This window comes from Bufo gargarizans, chromosome 1 (assembly GCF_014858855.1).
Source record: "Bufo gargarizans isolate SCDJY-AF-19 chromosome 1, ASM1485885v1, whole genome shotgun sequence".
Classification (NCBI taxonomy): domain Eukaryota; kingdom Metazoa; phylum Chordata; class Amphibia; order Anura; family Bufonidae; genus Bufo; species Bufo gargarizans.
In genome coordinates this window covers 333470981-333485995 of record NC_058080.1, presented here as the reverse complement: position 1 = coordinate 333485995, position 15015 = coordinate 333470981, and the positions used below count along the sequence as shown (strand labels likewise).

Here is a 15015-nt window from a genome sequence, read left to right as displayed (position 1 = left end):
TCTATGTCCTCCAGAGGTAATTATAGACCAGTTAGTTTAACTTCTGTTGTGGGAAAAATGTTTGAAGGACTCTTAAGGGACTGTATACAGGAGTATGTAACTGTAAATTAATATTATAAGTGATGACCAACATGAGTTTACCAAGGACAGAAGTTGTCAGACTAACCTGATTTGTTTTTATGAGGAGGTGAGTACAAGCCTGGACAGAGGGGAGGCTCTGGATTTTGCAAAGTCTTTTGATACTGTCCCTTACAGACATTTAAATAGAGAGTGTGTGGCGACCTCATCACGCTTGAGCGCAGGTCCTTCAGCGTCGAGAGGAGCTCTGCATGTGCAAATTTTTTATTTTATATTATATTATAGGTGATTGTGGGGGGCATTATTACTGCTGGGGTTCCACTATGGAGGACATTATGTATACCGCAGGGGTTGGAATTTAGTAAAAAAATAAAGCCAGAGAAATTCATCTGTTTAACAGACCTGAAAAATGGATGCAAAATGCCCATTAAAAATAGAAAGATGGCCAGATAATGGAAGCAAAAATGGTAGAAAAATGGCCATGAAAAATAGTCGTGTGAATGTAACCGTATTGGTGGAGGTCTGACTGCAAGGAACCTGTCTGATTGCTGGAATGGAAGTGAATGGAGCAGCGAGTCAAACCACTCCATTCATCTCTATGACATTGCTGGAAAAAGCAAGCGCTGTACAGAGCCCTCATTCTAGGGATTGATGGTCCAGAAAACCCCTGGCCCCCGCCAATCTGATAGTCCGGAAAACCCCTGTAGCCAAGACCCCTGTAGCGAAGGGTACTTTTACACTAGCGGTTTTCTTTTCCGGTATTGAGTTCCGTCACAGGCTCAATACCCCCCAAAAAATGATCAGTTTTATCATAATGCATTTTGAAAGGAGAGCATTCCATTCAGTATGCATTAACCACTTCAACCCCGCTATCTGAAACCCCCTTAATGACCAGGCCACTTTTTACACTTCTGCACTACACTACTTTCACTGTTTATTGCTCGGTCATGCAACTTACCACCCAAATGAATTTTACCTCCTTTTCTTCTCACTAATAGAGCTTTCATTTGGTGGTATTTCATTGCTGCTGACGTTTTTACTTTTTTGTTATTAATCGAAATTTAACTTTTTTTTTTTTTTTGGAAAAAAAAAGACATTTTTCACTTTCAGTTGTGAAATTTTGCAAAAAAAACGACATCCATATATAAATTCTTCGCTAAATGTATTGTTCTACATGTCTTTGATTAAAAAAAAATGTTTGAGCAAAGAAAAAAATGGTTTGGGTAAAAGTTATAGCGTTTACAAACTATGGTACAAAAATGTGAATTCCCGCTTTTTGAAGCAGCTCTGACTTTTTCTGAGCACCTGTCATGTTTCCTGAGGTTCTACAATGCCCAAACAGTATAACTACCCCACAAATGACCCCATTTCGGAAAGTAGACACCCTAAGGTATTCGCTGATGGGCATAGTGAGTTCATAGAACTTTTAATTTTTTGTCACAAGTTAGCGGAAAATGATTTATTTATTTTTTCCTTACAAAGTCTCATATTCCACTAACTTGCGACAAAAAATTTAAAATTCTAGGAACTCGCCATGCCCCTCACGGAATACCTTGGGGTGTCTTCTTTCCAAAATGGGATCACTTGTGGCGTAGTTATAATGCCCTGGCAATTTAGGGGCCCATATGTGTGAGAAGTAGTTTGCAATCAAAATGTGTAAAAAATGGCCTGCGAAATCCGAAAGGTGCTCTTTGGAATGTGTGCCCCTTTGCCCACCTAGGCTGCAATAAAGTGTCACACATCTGGTATCTCCGTACTCAGGAGAAGTTGGGGAATGTGTTTTGGGGTGTCATTTTACATATACCCATGCTGGGTGAGAGAAATATCTTGGAACAAGACAACTTTTCCCTTTGTATATATAAAAAAAAAAAAAAAAAAAAAAAGGGAAAAGTTGTCTTGTTCCAAGATATTTCTCTCACCCAGCATGGGTATATGTAAAATGACACCCCAAAACACATTCCCCAACTTCTCCTGAGTACGGCGATACCACATGTGTGACACTTTTGCAGTCTAGATGCGCAAAGGTGCCCAAATTCCTTTTAGGAGGGCATTTTTAGACATTTGGATCCCAGACTTCTACTCACGCTTTAGGGCCCCTAAAAAGCCAGGGCAGTATAAATACACCACATGTGACCCCATTTTGGAAAGAAGACACCCCAAGGTATTCAATGAGGGGCCTGGCGAGTTCATAGAATTATATATTTTTTATTTTTTTGCATAAGTTAGCGGAAATTGATTTTTATTTTTATTTTATTTTTTTTTTCTCACAAAGTCTCACTTTCCGCTAACTTGGGACAAAAATTTCAATCTTTCATGGACTCAATATGCCCCTCAGCGAATACCTTGGGGTGTCTTCTTTCCAAAATGGGGTCAGTTGTGGGGTGTTTGTACTGCCCTGGCATTTGAGGGTCTCCGCAATCATTACATGTATGGCCAGCATTAGGAGTTTCTGCTATTCTCCTTATATTGAGCATACAGGTAGAGATTTTTTTTTTTTCCATTCAGCCTCTGGGCTGAAAGAAAAAAATGAACGGCACAGATTTCTTCATTCGCATCGATTAATGTGGATGAAAAAATCTCTGCCAAAAAAAAGAGGGGAAAGGCGTCTGCCAGGACATAGGAGCTCCGCCCAACATCCATACCCACTTAGCTCGTATGCCCTGGCAAACCAGATTTCTCCATTTCTTGATGTGCATGAATAAATCATTGCCGGGATTTTAATATACAAAGTGTTTGCCAAAGCATAGGAACACCGCCTCCTCCTCAGCTCGGATGCCTTGGCAAACGTATATTTTACTGCAGAGGAGAAATCTCGTCTTGCAGCGCCACATACACAGACTTGCGTGTAATCTGACAGCAGCCCAATGCTTCTGTCAAAATGCACATCAGTGCTGCAGCTAGTCGATTGGTTGGTCCACCTGGAAGGTGAAAAAACCAGGCCGCAACGCAATAATTTTATTAACTTTGGAACAGAACATATAAACTTTAACTTTTTTTTTAACTGAACATTAACCTTTTTGCTTACTGGTGTGTTTTTTTTTTTTTTTTTACCTTTTTATAGAACAAACCTCCCCTTCCCCATGGGTCAATGTGCAAAGCGCAAATCGCCCAAAGATGTGGCGAAGTGCGTTATGCACTTTGTCCCAGGTGAAAGGAGACGTTTGCGGCAGCTGTATGTGAATGGGCCCTAATAGCCCTGTGTGCCTGTCCTAGTGAGATGTGATCCCTATGCTAGGTGTACCTGTGTGTGGTACTTCCGGAAACACTCCCCTAAGCATAGGGCAGGGTAGTCAGGACAGAAATAGCGGGTGTCACACATTATTCCACTCCTGCTACAGACACAACATCTTTTTCGGGGTGACGGTTGGGTTGAGGTACCGCCAACGACATTGGGGAAATGTCGCTCGTGTAGACTAACTACACTGGTGGATGGGGCCACGGAACCTCCTGGGTACAGGAGGTTCTCGATGATCTCTTCCTGAAATTTGAGGAAGGATCCAGTTCTCCCAGCCTTACTGTAGAGAACAAAACTATTATACAGAGCCAATTGAATAAAATATACAGACGCCTTCTTATACCAGCGTCTGGTTCTGCGGGAAACTAAATACGGAGACAACATCTGGTCATTGAAGTCCACCCCTCCCATGTGAAGGTTATGGTCGTGGACTGAGAGGGGCTTTTCAATGACACGGGTTGCTCGCTCAGTTTGTATTGTCGTGTCTGCGTGAATGGAGGAGAGCATGTAAACGTCATGCTTGTCTCTCCATTTCACCGCGAGCAGTTCTTCATTACACAATGCAGCCCTCTCCCCCCCCCCCCCCCCTTGCAAGACGGGTGGTAACGAGCCGTTGGGGGAAGCCCACGCGACTAGTTCGCGTGGTGCCACAGGCGCCAGCAAATGCCTAAAGAGGGTCACACTTGTGTAGAAATTGTCCACATAAAGATGGTACCCCTTGCCGAATAAGGGTGACACCAAGTCCCAGACTGTCTTCCCACTGCTCCCCAGGTAGTCAGAGCAACCGACCAGCTCCAGGGTCTGATCTTTTCCCTCATAGATCCGAAATTTGTGGGTATAGCCTGTGGCCCTTTCACAGAGCTTATACAATTTGACCCCATACCGGGCGCGCTTGCTTGGGATGTGATGTTTGAAGCCAAGGCGCCCAGTAAAATGTATTACGGACTCGTCTACGCAGATGTTTTGCTCTGGGGTATACAAATCTGAAAATTTCTGGTTGAAATGGTCTATGAGGGGCCGAATTTTGTGGAGCCGGTCAAAAGCTGGATGGCCTCTGGGACGGGAGGCAGTGTTGTCGCTAAAGTGCAGGAAACGCAGGATGGCCTCAAAACGTGCCCTGGACATAGCAGCAGAGAACATGGGCATGTGATGGATTGGGTTCGTGGAACAATATGACTGCAATTCATTCTTTTTAGTTAGACCCATGTTGAGGAGAAGGCCCAGAAAAATTTTAATTTCGGAAACTTGGACTGGTTTCCACCAGAAAGGCTGGGCATAATAGCTTCCCGGGTTGGCGGTTATAAATTGTGTGGCATACCTGTTTGTTTCGGCCACGACTATGTCTAAGAGCTCCGCAGTCATGAACAGCTCAAAAAATCCCAGGGCTGAACCGATCTGAGCTGTCTCAACCCGAACTCCAGACTGGGCGGTGAAAGGGGGAACTAAAGGTGCAGCTAAAGTTGGGGACTGCCAATCAGGGTTTGCCAGCACCTCAGGGATTCTAGGGGGTCTACGGGCCCGTCTTTGTGGTGGCTGCGACGGGGTCACTACTGCTCGTGCCACCGTACCAGCTTCAACTGCCCTTCTGGTGCTCACCACTTCAGCAGGTTGTACGGCAGTGCTGGTACTAGGTCCAGGGAGGGCTGCACTGCTGGTGTATGCCTCATCACGTAATCCGACAGCGCCAGACCCACTCTGCTGCCCTTGAAGCAGATCCTGCGCAACCTGTGGTCTAGCGACACAGGGCCGGGTACACCTGGTGCCATCAGGGACCTCAGCCTCCTCGTCCGAACTTTGGGTCAGAGAGCCACTGCTTTCTACAGGTTCATATTCTGACCCGCTAGATTCGTCAGATGAGGGTTCCCATTCCTCATCCGACTGGGTCAGAAGCCTGTAGGCCTCTTCAGAAGAATACCCCGTTTGACATTTTGGCAACTAAATTTAGGGGTATTCCCTGAGACTACCCAAGAAAAAAAAGCAAGCCTGTCTTACAAATGGGAGCCTAGCGAAGTACCGGAGGCCGCTGCGGTTGATAAAAAATATCAAAACAGATTTATTTTTTTTTTATCGCCGCAGCACGTGTAAAGTGAATGTGCAGTGATCAAAAAAAAAATTTTTTGTCACTGCAGTGGGGCGGGTGTGGGCGACCGATCAGGCCTGATCGGGCAAACACTGCGTTTTTGGTGGAGGGCGAACTAAAGTGACACTAATACTATTATAGATCTGACCGTGATCAGTTTTGATCACTTCCAGATACTATAAAAGTACAAATGCTGATTAGCGATATGCTAATCAGTGACTGCGGTGCGGTGGGCTGGGCGCTAACTGATCCCTAAACTACCTAACCAAGGGGCCTAAACTATCCCTAAAACCTTAGTCAATACCAGTGAAAAAAAAAAAGTGACAGTTTACACTGATCACTTTTTTCCTTTCACTAGTGATTGACAGGGGCGATCAAAGGGTTAATTGGGGTGCAGGGGGTGATCTGGGGCTAAAGTGTGGTGTTGGTGCTACTCACTGTGAAGCCTGCTCCTCTGCTGGATCCAACCGACCAAAAGGACCAGCAGAGGAGCAGGGCAGCCATATAACAGATCATATTTCCTAATATGATCTGTTATCTGGCACTTGATTGTTTTTTTTTTTATTTATTTTTTTAAATCATCAGCTTGCCAGCCGCGATCATTGGCTGGCAAGCTGATGACGTGACCCCCCTTGACGAAATGCCGGCCTGCACTGCGCATGCGCGGGCTGGCTAAGCCGTATATGCGTCAGTCTTTGCAGCGCAGATCTGTGTTAGGCGGTCTGGAGGCGGTTAAAATGCACCAGTTCAGTCCCTCTTACTTTTTTTGGCCAGTGAAAATACTGCAGCATTCTGTATTTTTCTCTTCGGCCCAAAATCCTGAACACTTGCCGGAATGCGGCATTATAATTGCCGCATTGATTAATCCGTTCTTTCGGTCTGCGCATGCTCAGACTTTTTTAAATCTGTGGGAAAAAAAATATATACTGAATCTGTTTTTCCGGATGACACGGGAGATACGGATCCGGTATTTCAATGCATTTGTCAGCCAGATCCGCATCAGCATCCGTCTGACAAATTACATCAGTTTGCGTCCGGATTGCGACGGAACTGCCTGCCGGAATCCTCTGCTGCAAGTGTGAAAGTACCGTAACTTCATGAACAATGCTGTAAAGCACAGGTTGCCGATAATTGTTAGAGCTCATTCACACAATTATGTCAATTTTTTTTTTTTTACATACATTAATGAATGCTGTTGCATGAGCTAGTTTGACTAGAATAGGTTCTGTAGAAAGTTTCTCATATTGGGCACATAAGTCCATTAAAACACTTGTATTAATGGCCCCATTGATATTTATTTTAACTGATGACGCACAGGGGAAAAATATGGTGGTCTTAATAACCACTTGTTCACATTGATCAATAACCACAACAAAAATGTAATAAGCAGAAATGCCTAACTGTAGACAGCGCTTTTTAGGGGTTCTTGTCCTTCATCAGTACAAAGCAGATCAGTACCATAGGAAACTGGTTGGCTGGATGAGATACTTTAGACACAGCTCTGGGAGGACTTCATCTCATTGAAGAGACACAGTGGTGTATTGAAACTTAGGGTACTTTCACACTAGTGTAAAAGTATTTTACGTTATTGAGTTCTGTCATAGGGGCTCAATACCGGAAAAAAAACGCTTCCATTTTGTCCTAATGTATTCTGAATGGAAAGCAATCCATTCAGTATGCATCAGGATGTCTTCTGTTTTGTCCCTTTTACAATTTTCTCCAGCCAAAATTCCGAAACACATGCCGTTGAAATGTATTAATGCCAAATCCGTTACCAAGTGTTCAGGAAATTGCTGCATTGACGGATCCTGTTTTCCGGTCTGCTCATGCGCAGACCTTTTTAAAAATATGGAAAAAATAATCAGTGTCAATCGTGGCATCTGAGATGTTAAATGATGGGAAGCACCGTGATGCGCCTGGGTGTCTGCTGTATGATTGTCGCTGCAATGTAGTACAAGTACCCGGGGATGTGGTTGACCTTAGAATCAAAGACCCAGACACTTTGCTGGTTAAAGGATTCTCTGCCGTGCAATGCCCGTAGAGCCAATTTTTTTTTTTATGTACAGTACAGACCAAAAGTTTGGACACACCTTCTCATTCAAAGAGTTTTCTTTTTTTTTTTCATGACTATGAAAATTGTAGATTCACACTGAAGGCATCAAAACTACGACTAACACGTGTGGAATTATATACATAACAAAAAAGTGTGAAACAACTGAAAATATGTCATATTCTAGGTTCTTCAAAGTAGCCACCTTTTGCTTTGATTACTGCTTTGCACACTCTTGGCATTCTCTTGATGAGGTAGTCACCTGGAATGGTCTTCCGACTTGAAGGAGTTCCCAGAGATGCTTAGCACTTGTTGGCCCTTTTACCTTCACTCTGCGGTCCAGCTCACCCCAAACCATCTCGATTGGGTTCAGGTCCAGTGACTGTGGAGGCCGGGTCATCTGGCGCAGCAGCCCATCACTCTCCTTCATGGTCAAATAGCCCTTACACAGCCTGGAGGTGTGTTTGAGGTCATTGTCCTGTTGAAAAATAAATGATGGTCCAACTAAACGCAATCCGGATGGAATAGCATGCCGCTGCAAGATGCTGTGGTAGCCATGCTGGTTGAGTATGCCTTCAATTTTGAATTAAACAGTGTCACCAGCAAAGCACCCCCACACAATCGCACCTCCTCCATGCTTCACGTTGGGAACCAGGCATGTAGAGTTTTTCTGCGTCGCACAAAGACACGGTGGTTGGAACCAAAGATCTCAAATTTGGACTCATCAGACCAAAGCACAGATTTCCACTGGTCTAATGTCCATTCCTTGTGTTCTTTAGCCCAAACAAGTCTCTTCTGCTTGTTGCCTGTCCTTAGCACTGGTTTCCTAGCAGATATTCTACCATGATGGCCTGATTCACAGTCTCCTCTTAACAGTTGTTCTAGAGATGTGTCTGCTGCTAGAACTCTGTGTGGCATTGACCTGGTCTCTAATCTGATCTGCTGTTAACCTGCGATTTCTGAGGCTGATGACTCGGATGAACTTATCCTCCGCAGCAGAGGTGACTCTTGGTCTTCCTTTCCTGGGGCGGTCCGTATGTGAGCCAGTTTCTTTGTAGCGCTTGATGGTTTTTGTGACTGCACTTGGGGAGACATTCAAAGTTTTCCCAATTTTTCGGACTGACTGACCTTCATTTCTTAAAGTAATGATGGCCACTCGTTTTTCTTTACTTAGCTGCTTTTTTCTTGCCATAATACAAATTCTAACAGTCTATTCAGTAGGACTATCAGCTGTGTATCCACCTGACTTCTCCACAACGCAACTGATGGTCCCAACCCCATTTATTAGGCAAGATATCCCACTTGTTAAACCTGACAGGGCACAGCTGGAAAAGAACATCTAGACATTAAAGGGGTTCTCTAGGAAATAATATTGAAAGTATTTACATTTTTTTTATTTCATAATAAATATATTCACAAATGCCTTTCATTACTTAGAATGGCTTGTTTTGTCTAGGGAGCAATCATTAGGGAATTAAAATGGCCTCCATCTTATCTGTACACACAAAACCTGTCCTAATCACACAGGAGGACAACTTACTTTACCACAATGAGACATAGTGCTGCCTTAACCTCCTCTCTGCTTGTCTGAAATCATTATACTGAATACAGGTGAATCTCTGAGAATGGCAATAAGAAGACAGCAACTCTTGTATGCAGCCTCCATTACCACAGTCTGTCCTGTCCGTCCTCTCTGTACTTCATGTCTCCTTATGAACTAAATTCCCCTGAGATTAAGCTAAAGTTCTTATCTGTATTCAGAATCTTAATCCATGACAAGTAGAGAGGAGGATGAGGCAGCTCTTTACCTCAGTGTTGTGAAGTAACTTGTCCTGCTGTGTGATTAGGACAGGTTTTGTGTGAACTAATGGGACAGCGACCATTTTGTTTCCCCTGATGATTGCTCCCCAGACAAAACAAGCCATTATAAATATTGAAAGGTATTTGATAATATATTTAGAATAAAGTAAAGTATTTCATTTTTCCCGGAGAACCTCTAAGTACAAACACATATTGTTCAATATACTGCAAAAGTCCCTTTCTATAGTTCATATTGTTTCAGTGTCTCAGTAGTTCCCTGTTCCACAGAACCAAAGGAAGCAGACTATATTTCTTAATTCAACTTAGAACTATGAAGAGCATAAATTTTTATTAGCCCAAGACATTTACGCATAAAACGGAAATGGAGAATGAGTGACAATTAAGTATAATTGGCACGATTCATGTTCATTAACCACTTTATTTTTTTCACAATAATACAGCTGGCACCTAACGTGTGGAGCGGGCCCTCCGCTGCAGCCCGCACCATACAAATGTGGGCACGTGATGTTATACTTATATGTTAAGGGATTTAAGGGGTTGGCTATTGTTGATCAATGCGTTTGTGTGATAATTATATCATACTTGCCAGTAGTCCTGGTTAAAATTATGAGCCATTTTCATGAGGTATGCTCCCTTGTTTACAAAGTCTTCAATGTTGTCCACACAGAGATCCTGTCTATAAGGTGGCTGCTGATGGAGGATCATGCGACCAGGCAAATCACCTTTATGCAATGTCTCCTCCATTCAAATATGCTACATGTGCCAACTTCACTTGTTCTGTTGGGAGTTTAGTGCAGATGCTGTATGTTTGAAGGAGTCTTCACATGGAGGTGATTTGCTAGTTAAATGACCCTCCATGAGCGGCTATCTTATGGACAGGACCTCTGTTTGGACAGCATAAAAGACTTTGTAAACAAGGGCGAATACCTCCTAAAATATAGAAAATGGTGTAGAGATTCAAATGAGGCTTTATTGGAAAGTGCAATATAATCATCTCACAAACTCATTGGTCAACAGTAACCAGAAAGTGGAGAACTCCTTTAACAACGAACAACTAAAATAGTTGAATGTTACTCCATTTCAGCATGTAAACCTCACATTTGTAAATCTGTGTGCATAGCACCAATTTAATAAATTTAACATGACAATCTCTTTTGGATGTCTATTAATCTGCATTTTTTTTTCTACTTAGGTTTGTTCTGGCAGTTGGAAGTGCAGTCTTTGATGCCATGTTTAATGGTGGCATGGCTACAACATCAACAGAAATTGAATTGCCAGATGTTGAACCTGCTGCTTTTCTTGCTTTGCTAAAGTAAGTTAATTTTATTATTATTAATGAAACTATTATCGGCCGATAGAGATATGATATTGAGAAGAGCAAGAGAATGTACACCTATTGAATATCAGGGCACCAAACTGCTCTTTTTCCCTGATTTTGCTCGGCAGACCCAGGAAAAAAGAAGAAACTTTATAGAGATAAAGAAACGCTTGGCGTCTAAGGACATTAAATACTCTCTACAGTATCCAGCGAAACTAAGAGTGATCCATAACGGGACTTCTCAATTCTTTGAAAAACCACAACAAGTGCTAGATTGGATGGAGCATATGGACATATGAAATTGTGTAATACCATCATGGAGGGGAGGTGGGGTTAGAGTAAGGGAGAATGGCCGGAGGTGAGAGGTTCGCTGACTAGATCGGGTGAACCAGCGGAGGGGGGAACCCACCTTGCAGGTATGGGGTTGGTTTTTTTTTTTTTTTGTTTGTTTTGTTTGGTGCCCTTTTCCGCTTCAGTGAAGGATGTCCACTAGAATTGTAACTTGGAATATCAGAGGGCTCGGGGAAAGGGTCAAAAGGCAAGCTATCATGGATGCATTAAAAAGATATCTTCCAGCAATTATTTGTATGGTAGAAACTCATCTTACTAAAGAAACCGTGTCCCGCCTGACAACGGGATGGTATTCTCAAGCCTATCATTCCACCTTTAGCAGTTCTTCTAGGGGCGTCTCAGTTCTGATTCATAATTCTGTGGACTTTGCCCTTATAGAATCCTGTATAGATGACCAGGGTAGATTCATTTTTTTGTATGGTAAGCTGCATGGTTACAGTTATATCCTCGCTTTCTTTTATATGCCCCCGCCTTTCTCATTGTACCCACTGATCCAGCTAACACTTTTCTCTGAAGGGAGATCAGAATGCCGGTTAGTCCTGATGGGGGACTTTAATGCGGTCATGGACCCCAAAAAAGATAGATTTACATTAGATGCAGAACGTGGGAGGAATCCATGTAATTCCCCGCTGCCACAGTTCTGCTCGGAGGTTGGATTGGTGGATATATGGGAATATCTTGGCGGAGGAAAGAAAGTATACTCTTGTGTCAGCTGGGGCGGTAGAGCAATGTCTAGGATCGATTTAGCATTTACTAATGAGAGCAATCTGAGTAATATCCGGAAGATACGATATGGGGTAAGAACAGTTTCGGACCATTCACCCGTACTGGTTGAGGTTTGCACCGGGAAGAATAAGGACAAGAGAGGGCTAGGATTTAAGCTGAATCCATATTGGCTTACTATTATGGATAACCTTCAGTCTACTAAATCATTGATATCCTCCTTTTGGGAGGTGAATCTCCCCTCTGCCAACATCAATACAGTATGGGATGCCCTGAAAGCATATCTGAGGGGGGTCTTTATAAGCGAGATTGCTGCAGCAAAGAGAACATTTAAAAAAAGAAGAGGAGGAACTGGCCAAGACTGCCGCATGTGCAACTGAGCGATTCACCAGTCAACCTACTGAGCATAACAGGGAAGAGATGCAGAAGGCTAGCTGCTCCTTGGAGAAATATATAATAGAGAAAGCAAACCATAGAGTATTCTTTAAGGGCTTAAAGTATTTTTCAGAGTCTGGACGCCCTGGTAGGCTTTTAGCTAGGATAATCACACAACAAGACAAGAAAAATCAATCTATCGTTGCGATTCGAAATATAGCGGGGGAAATTATAACAGATCCAGAAGGAATTGGGGACTCCTTTTTACAATACTTTACCCAGATATATAGCTCCTCTTCTGGTGTGTCATCCGATCTGGCGATGCGGTTCTTGGAGAGGATTTCACTCTCTAATTTAAATGAAGCCCAAATAGAATATTTGGAGGAGGAGTTATCTCTTTTGGAGCTTCAGGAGGCTCTGGGGTCTATCTCGGGGAGCTCATCGCCAGGGATGGATGGCCTCCCATATGAGGTTTACCGTAAGTATAGTGATGTGATTCTTCCTCAGCTGCTAGAGGTTTTTCCCCAAGCAACACAGGGAGGGAGCCTACCATGCTCTATGATGGAGGCTCTTATTGTCCTAATTCCTAAAAAGGATAAAGACCCGATAGAAATGAGTTCCTATAGACCAATCTCGTTATTAAACACAGATGCTAAGTTACTATCAAAAGTTTTGGCCAGGAGGCTGTCGCGGGTTATATCCACTATCATCCACCCAAACCAAAATGGCTTTATGCCAAAAAGGGGTACCCATCATAATTTGCATAGGCTATTTATGAATATTCAGTCCCCGGGGTGTGGTACCCGCTCCATCCTGTCGTTGGATGCTACCAAAGCCTTCGACAGGGTGGAGTGGACTTTTCTCTGGGAGGTGATGAAAAAAATGGGCTTTGGCCCTAGATTTATGGCGATGGCTCAGTTATTATATAGCTCTCCAGTTGCCAGGATCAGGATTAACGATACTATCACGAGAGTTTTATTTTAGAAAAAGGCACCCGTCAAGGCTGTCCTCTTTCCCCCCTCTTGTTTAATATTTATATTGAACCCTTAGCAGCTAGCATAAGGCAGGATCTGCAGGTGGCCGGCTTTGGCATAATGGGGGAAGTATGACTGTGTATCCCTGTATGCAGATGACATCTTGGTTTTTGTCAATCAAACAGAAACCACTCTCCCTCGTATAATGGATTTGGTTGGCTTCTTCTCCGTTCCGTCTGGTTTAGAGATCAATTGGGAGAAAACCGATCTCCTCCCTATAGACGAGTTGCGAGGTGATTGGGATAACCAGTTAACAATCTCTGATTCAATAAAGTACCTGGGGATTTCAGTTTCTGCCAAACCTTAGGAATATCTACAACTCAATCTGATTCCCCTGCTGACAAAGTTGAGGGCTAAAATCAAGATATGGCAAAAAATTCTGCCTGCAAGAGCGGACAGAATCTCTTTAATAAAAATGGTAGTACTGCCCCAGGTTCTTTATGTCCTGCGCAACTCGCCTGTATGGATCGCAGACAAGTATTTTAGATTGATAGAGCGGATGCTTAATGATCTATTGTGGGGGAGGAAGCGTGTGAGATTGAAGTCACTCTATTTCTCCATGCCCTATGATCAGGGAGGTCTTAATCTCCCCTATTTTAAGGGGTACTTTGTGGCCTCTCAACTTTGTCTTTTTAATGACTGGGAGAATAGCCACTTTTGCAATAAAGTGGTGAAAGGTTTTTCGGACTTTTTTTTACCGTATTGGAGTCCGATTATTTATCAAATATACAGACTGGGTATACACTTTTTTGCAGAATGGCTATAAAGACTTGGCTGGTTATTAGGAGCTGGTGTGGAGTTAAGGCTTCACTCATTTGCACCCCATTGTGGCATAATTCAAAGCTTTTGAATTTAACGGATTTGAGTTGTTGTCAGTATTGGAGGATCAAGAATGTTCAGTACTTATATCAGGTGGTTAGTGGTGGACAAATTTTGTCCCTGACGGAGCTAAGGCAAAGGGCAAATTTGGGTGAGGTGGCTTGGTATGCATATTTCCATTTGAGGCCAGCACTTTCTAGCACTTTGAATAGTCACCTTTTTTTTATAGATACTCCTGAATTTTTACATGATTTAATTATTAAGAAAGTTGTCACGAAAATTAAAATATCACATTGCTATAGACACTTAATGAAAAAAAAATTTTGGGGTCTTCTTTCTCCAGGACAGAGATCCTGGTCTTTGTTACTCTCAGAGGTGGGTCCCCCAGATTGGGAGAATATAGGGGAAAGCCTAAAATCTGTTTCACATAATTTTAATCACATTGTCGTACAATTCAATATTTTGCACAAAATATATGTGACACCTATGTGGTTATACAGGAGAGGACTTAGAGTCTCCTCCGACTGCCCACGCTGTGGCGACTCCTAGGCAGATCATCTACATCTGTTCTGGGACTGCCTAATGGTGAGCAGCTATTGGAGATCGGTCCAAACTAACTTGGCTCGCAAATTTAACATTGTTAGGCTACTTTCACACTAGCGTTCGTCGGTCCGCTCGTAAGCTCCGTTTGAAGGGCCTCACGAGCGGACCCGAACGCCTCCGTCCAGCCCTGATGCAGTCTGAATGGATGCGGATCCGCTCAGACTGCATCAGCCTGGCGGCGTTCAGCCTCCGCTCCGCTCGCCTCCGCACGGACAGGCGGACAGCTGAACGCTGCTTGCAGCGTTCGGGTGTCCGCCTGGCCGTGCGGAGGCGTGCGGATCCGTCCAGACTTACAATGTAAGTCAATGGGGACGGATCCGTTTGAAGATGCCACAATATGGCTCAATCTTCAAGCGGATCCGTCCCCCATTGACTTTACATTGAAAGTCTGGACGGATCCGTCCAAGGCTATTTTCACACTTAGCTTTTATATGCTAATATAATGCAGACGGATCCATTCTGAACGGAGCCTCCATCTGCATTATTATGATCGGATCCGTTCAGAACGGATCCGATCGAACGCTAGTG

At 43.4% G+C, this 15015-nt stretch overlaps 1 protein-coding gene across 3 annotated transcripts in view; it reads left to right on the top strand.

Moving 5' to 3' along the window:
- The window catches only part of BTBD2 (BTB domain containing 2), a 628196-nt gene that overhangs the window by 81290 nt on the left and 531891 nt on the right, over positions 1 to 15015 (top strand). For all 3 annotated transcript variants that reach the window (XM_044306182.1, XM_044306197.1, XM_044306191.1), the window contains exon 2: positions 10457 to 10576. In XM_044306182.1, the coding sequence (XP_044162117.1) occupies positions 10457 to 10576 (120 nt within the window). The remainder of the gene's footprint in view (positions 1 to 10456; positions 10577 to 15015) is intronic.